This window comes from Nicotiana attenuata, unplaced genomic scaffold (assembly GCF_001879085.1).
Source record: "Nicotiana attenuata strain UT unplaced genomic scaffold, NIATTr2, whole genome shotgun sequence".
NCBI classification, from domain to species: Eukaryota; Viridiplantae; Streptophyta; class Magnoliopsida; order Solanales; family Solanaceae; genus Nicotiana; species Nicotiana attenuata.
The window spans coordinates 138,175-144,349 of record NW_017673239.1 but is presented as its reverse complement, the minus strand read 5'-3'; the positions used below and the strand labels follow the sequence as shown (position 1 = coordinate 144,349).

The 6,175-nt window shown below is 47.7% G+C and overlaps 1 protein-coding gene across 1 annotated transcript; it reads left to right on the top strand.

Moving 5' to 3' along the window:
- The first annotated feature begins 2,353 nt into the window (after positions 1-2,353).
- On the top strand, positions 2,354-4,532 carry LOC109215815. The gene is made up of 5 exons (XM_019379927.1): positions 2,354-2,504; positions 2,598-2,723; positions 2,799-3,580; positions 3,660-3,905; positions 3,987-4,532. Exons 1-5 carry the CDS (start codon positions 2,354-2,356, stop codon positions 4,530-4,532), a joined length of 1,851 nt encoding a protein of 616 aa, XP_019235472.1.
- The last annotated feature ends 1,643 nt before the right edge of the window (positions 4,533-6,175 follow it).

The following is a 6,175-nucleotide window of genomic DNA, read 5'->3' as shown; positions in this document are numbered from 1 at the left end:
CATACATATATATGTATATGGTAGTTTTTTATTTTATTTTATTATTTTAATTTTTTATATATATTTAAATTCAAAAATAATAACCAATAACTAATTATAAACTAAATAACTAATTATGCCATGTGGCATTTTTTTAGGTTGCCACTTGGCTTAAGGAGATGGCTTTTTCCTCTCCTTTTAATAATATATAGATATAGATATAGAAGATATAGATTTTAAAACTCCAACTTGAAACTACTTCCCGATTAGAATGGGTAGTTCTTCTCTTTTTTCATTTTTTATAGCTATTTTTTTTAAAAATAATTTAAAAATCCAACTTGAAACTACTCCCACCCAATAATAAAATAAAATTTAAAATAATAAAATAAAATAAAAAACTACCATATACATATATATATATATATGTATATGGTAGTTTTTTATTTTATTTTATTATTTTTAATTTTTATATATATTTAAATTCAAAAATAATAACCAATAACTAATTATAAACTAAATAACTAATTATGCCATGTGTCATTTTTTAGGTTGCCACTTGACTTAAGGAGAGGATTTTTTCCTCTCCTTTTAATAATATATAGATTTTTTTTAGCCTTACGGAGATACTAACTTCTTTCTAAATTGGTCCTTTTTTAGGAGGTACCATTATTTAAAAGAGGAAAAGAGAGAAGTAGTGGCCACACACGAATAATGAGATAAACGAAATGATTTGACTATGTCGAGTACTTGTCCTAAATTCTACTCCATTTGGTGAGTGTTCAATTTCCTTGTTAAAACATTTATGTCGCAATACTATGCGAAATATTATAATTATATTATCTTTTGTGACTAATTCTATGCTATAATATAGTAATACTATGCAATATTATTGTTTGACTTAAAAATTATCGAACGATTTTTAAGCAAATCAATTAATATACAAGGAGGGGTAAATCATAGTCAATCATAATTAATACCAGATCGAAAGACAGAAGAGTAAAACGGAAGACTTCGTAGAAATAATAATTGGGAGATTTTATTCATCATCGAAGTTTTTCCTGTCTCCCCTTGGAGGGTCCAGGATATTACAATTTTGTTATCTTCCTTTCCGAATTGTTGAAAGTGGAGAATCCCCCCTTATATAACGGAGGGGCTCTGTTTCAACTCCCGTAAAGATAAAGATAAAATAAATGCTATAAAGGGACCGATTGTTGCGAGGTCGTCCTTTGTACTGTTCTTGAGTCGTCCCCTTCAGCCGGACTTGTGTGTATACGGTTGGTCGTGCTTACTTGGGGACGTGATCAGTCAAATTCGACCCCATACAATTACCGCCGTGCCGAGTGGCCAGATTTTGACCAATACAGTTAGTCCCTCCGTCTGTCGGGGTCGTATCCTACCGATCTCGACGGACGGATCATGTTTGTGACGTAATCATATTAAGAGTTCGATGTGCATATTATTCCTTATTTCATGTGAGTTTTCGGAACGGCCCGAAGGGATCTCTCTGATACCCTCGTACTGTTGCGATGGTATCGAAGCTGAAGTGACGTTGGACAAATGGAGCAGCACTTCGTGTAAGTAGTTATAATAGCGCATGTTCCCGAGAAGCTGAATCGTTTCACGCCTGGTCAGATCCTAGTGGCGACCGTTGGTTTTCGTGCTCAGAGAATTCGTGTCCTATAAATTGGATGAGCCTTGTCATTTGTCTCTCACATTTCTTCGCTTGTCTTCGAGAGGATTTTCTGGATATCTCTCCTTTGGTTAGTTTACGCTTTTTCTTTGCCTCTTCTCTCGCAACACTCTTCTAATCTCCAACAGAGTTCCCTCCTCTTCCTTTGGGTTAATGATGGCGGGAACTTCCTCTCACGATAATCTTCCGGCTATCCCACCGGCGACTGGGGATCACGCTCCGGCGGACGGGGATTCAGATTTGATGGAAAGCGAGGAGGTCCCTTCAGTGGAGGAAATTTTATTCCGTACGGGGAAGGTGGTGGAAGACTTCAGCGCCGATGGGGGCATGGAGCATGTAGATATTAAATCCCTTTTGGGGGAGGTCGGAATAAAGGAGTTGAGGGCGCGATGGGGCATTCCCAGTTACATCGAGATGGTTCCGGCCACAAAGGATGAAAGGGTCCAGATAAACCGTCCCGGGTTCTGCTCGTTGTACGCTTATCCCTTCCTTGTGGGGTACACACTTCCGCTTCCAATGTTGGTGGTCGACTTCTGTCGCTATTATGAGGTGTGCCCTGCCCAAATTTCTCCTTATCTGTACAAGCTTTTCCTTATGTTCATCAAGTACGCGGAACTGGCTGGTCGTGAGGTCACTCTGAGGCATGTGCTCAGCCTATTCGCTCCTTAAAGGATCCGCGGCACAATGATCCACGCGCGTCCTCGTGGGTCGAAAGGTTTGGTGGTCAAGATGGATGACAGGACCAACCACCGTTTCTTTGATAATTTTTTTTATGTGCGGACCGAGCATCTTGTGGCGGACCCGACTGGGTTTCCGGTAGTGTGGAATTTTGCCCGTAAGCCCTCGTCCTTGGCTAACAGAGTCTGTTTCGGCCTCTTCCTCCCTATATCTTGTGTTGTATATACTGATTTATCTCGATGTTCTGCAGCCGAGAAGGCGCCACCGCCTCCTTTGGTGGGGATCCCGGAATGGGTCGAGGCCATCCTTCCTCATACAGCGGGAGTTCGTACGTGGGCGACGTTTCATCGGAGATTCGGGCGTAGGCCCCTTACAGGTGAGATAACGTCCTTACCTTCTGACCTTTCTTCTGTATCGATCTTACTTTTCGAGCTTTGTTTGCTGTGACTAGGGAGGGTTCACAGAGTTAGGGCCCCTCAGTTGGCGTTCCGTCGCCCGGCTGCATCCGCTCGTATCAGTGCGGGACCCTCAGCTCGTCCTTCATCGAGGGCGGCGTCTGTGGAGTCAGTGGCCTTTACCACTCCCACCCAGACTATGTCTCGGGATGAGGGTCCATCTGGCGTCGTTCGTCCTCAAGCTGACTCGCCGTCGACCGGGGAGGAAGAAGGGCCGTTGAAGAGGCGGAGGGTTGGTTTCGAGATGGCTCCTCCGACAGTAATCAACTTGGATTATCCCCCGGCGAACCCAGAGGAAGGAGTTGCAGCAGCATCTACCGCCGAAGGGGAACGGATCGTCGGAGCCGCTCCCGTTAGCCAGGGCCAGGAGGGATCTGCTGCTACTGCAGCCCGATCGAGAGTTCTCGCTTTAGATGTCGCAGAACATCTCATTGTAGCGGAGGATCGTTCCCCTAATGCTGCCGTCGCGACCTTGAGTGCGCCACTATCATCTTCGGCAGCGGAGAGGGGGAAGAGTGCAATGGTCGATGAATACGAGTCAGAGTCTGACTTGGACCCTGATGACGTTTGGATGTTCGAGGAAGGCATTACCCACTCGGTGGTCAATGCAGGGGGGTCGGCCCGCCTCGTTGAGATTCCTGCCGACGTGAACTTGTTGACTCAAGGGGGCAGCCTGGTACCTCAATTCAGTCTACCGTGTTCTGAGGCTGAGAATGAGTCCCTGAGGAGTGTTTCGGATGTCGAAGTGATGGACGAGGTGGCTGTGATGGGCTTACGGGTATGTTAGACCAGAATCCAGTTTATATCCCCTTTGTTGCGGAGTGGGCGTAAGTTTGACTGTTCTTCTTGTTTTGCAGACGTACATGTTGGAGTTAGAGAACATTCGTAGGGCCAATGTCCGGTCGGGGATCTTTTTGCAGATGTTGGGAAAATACCGTCGCTATCGCGATAGGTGTCGCGAGTTGCATGAACGGTTAAGAAATGATCCCCGCAACCGGGCATTGGGCGAAGAGCTGGAGAGGAAGGACCGTGAACTGGCGCAGGTGCTCCGCAGCAGGAGTGAGCTCAAAGAGCAAATCCGTCTCAAGGAAGAGGAGCTCGAGGTGGGAAGAGGGGTTACCGCGGAGTGTGAACATCTGCAGGGCAAGTTGCGAGCACTACAGTTGGAAATGGAGCAAAACTAGGCCAGAGCTGCGGAGGTCGACTCTGAATGGAGAGTGAAGCTGGCTGCACTGGAAGGTAAGGTCGCCGATTTGGAACGCGTGGAGAGGGATGCTTCTACGAGGGCGGCGGCCTTCGAGGCGGCGGTCCGTGTTCATGAATCCGAGCGAGAGTCGGAGAGGACTACTGCGGCCCTCAGAGAGGCGAGGCTTGAGGAGCGGATCAGTGAGATTGATCAGGAGGCCCAGGTATTGTCGGATCGGGTGGCGGCCTTGGAGGAGGAGAATCAGCGGCTGAGGGCCCTGGTCGGACCGTCCCGTGCTGCTGCTCCTCGCCAGGCTCATGAACTCTGGGTTTACATTGAGGCTCAGCGTGACATTTTCAAGAACTTGTTGGAAGCGGGCATCGTGTCTGAGGCGGCTTTCGAGGAGGCACGCCAGAAAGCTCGTGAGGCTCGAGTCAACTGCGGATATGATGTGGCGACGCCCGAAGCCGATGGTGGTGCAAGTGGCGATGATGATAGTCCTTATGGAAGTGATGATGGCGACGGCGATATTGGCGCCGAGTGAGAGAGACTTGTTTCGTTGTTTGTGTTGTTTTGTTTACTTTGGTTACGCCGATGGGCGTTTGTTTGTTCCTTGTTTTCTTTGTCGATTTTTTCTCTTTCGGCTGGTTCGGACCGGATGTAAGCGGCGATGGTCCGCATTTCTGATTCCATTAATAAAGAATTCTTTCTCGCTATTTGCCTTGCATTTCCGTTCTTTATCAATTTGTGATTTGGTTGCGGGGGGTGGAACTCGTCTTAGTTCGAGTGAGGTCGAACTGTAACACTTTGCTGGCGAAGGCACTTAGCCTGAGTCCCAGTTCGAGTGAGGTCGAACTGTAATACTTTGATGGCGAAGGCACTTAGCCTGAGTCCCAGTTCGAGCGAGGTCGAACTGTAACACTTTGATGGCGAAGGCACTTAGCCTGAGTCCCAGTTCGAGTGAGGTCGAACTGTAATACTTTGATGGCGAAGGCACTTAGCCTGAGTCCCAGTTCGAGCGAGGTCGAACTGTAATACTTTGATGGCGAAGGCACTTAGCCTGAGTCCCAGTTCGAGCGAGGTCGAACTGTAATACTTTGATGGCGAAGGCGCTTAGCGTGAGTCCTAGTTCGAGCGGGGTGGAACTGTAATACTTTGATGGCGAAGGCGCTTAGCCTGAGTCATAGTTCGAGCGAGGTCGAACTGTAATACTTTGATGGCGAAGGCACTTAGCCTGAGTCCCAGTTCGAGCGAGGTCGAACTGTAATACTTTGATGGCGAAGGCACTTAGCCTGAGTCCCAGTTCGAGCGAGGTCGAACTGTAATACTTTGATGGCGAAGGCACTTAGCCTGAGTCCCAGTTCGAGGGAGGTCGAACTGTAATACTTTGATGGCGAAGGCACTTAGCCTGAGTCCCAGTTCGAGCGAGGTCGAACTGTAATACTTTGATGGCGAAGGCACTTAGCCTGAGTCCCAGTTCGAGCGAGGTCGAACTGTAATACTTTGATGGCGAAGGCACTTAGCCTGAGTCCCAGTTCGAGCGAGGTCGAACTGTAATACTTTGATGGCGAAGGCACTTAGCCTGAGTCCCAGTTCGAGCGAGGTAGAACTGTAATACTTTGATGGCAAAGGCACTTAACCTGAGTCCCAGTTCGAGCGAGGTCGAACTGTAATACTTTGATGGCGAAGGCACTTAACCTGAGTCCCAGTTCGAGCGAGGTCGAACTGTAATACTTTGATGGCGAAGGCACTTAGCCTGAGTCCCAGTTCGAGCGAGGTCGAACTGTAATACTTTGATGGCGAAGGCACGTAGCCTGAGTCCCAGTTCGAGCGAGGTCGAACCGTAATACTTCGACGGCGAAGGCACTTAGCCTGAGTCCCAGTTCGAGCGAGGTCGAACTGTAATACTTTGATGGCGAAGGCACTTAGCCTGAGTCCCAGTTCGAGCGAGGTCGAACTGTAATACTTTGACGGCGAAGGCACTTAGCCTGAGTCCCAGTTCGAGCGAGGTCGAATTGTAATACTTTGATGGCGAAGGTACTTAGCCTGAGTCCAAGTTCGAGCGAGGTCGAACTGTAATGACTTTGACGGTGAAGGCACTTAGCCTGAGTCCTAGTTCGAGCGAGGTCGAACTGTAATACTTTGATGGAGAAGGCACTTAGCCTGAGTCCCAGTTCGAGCGAGGTC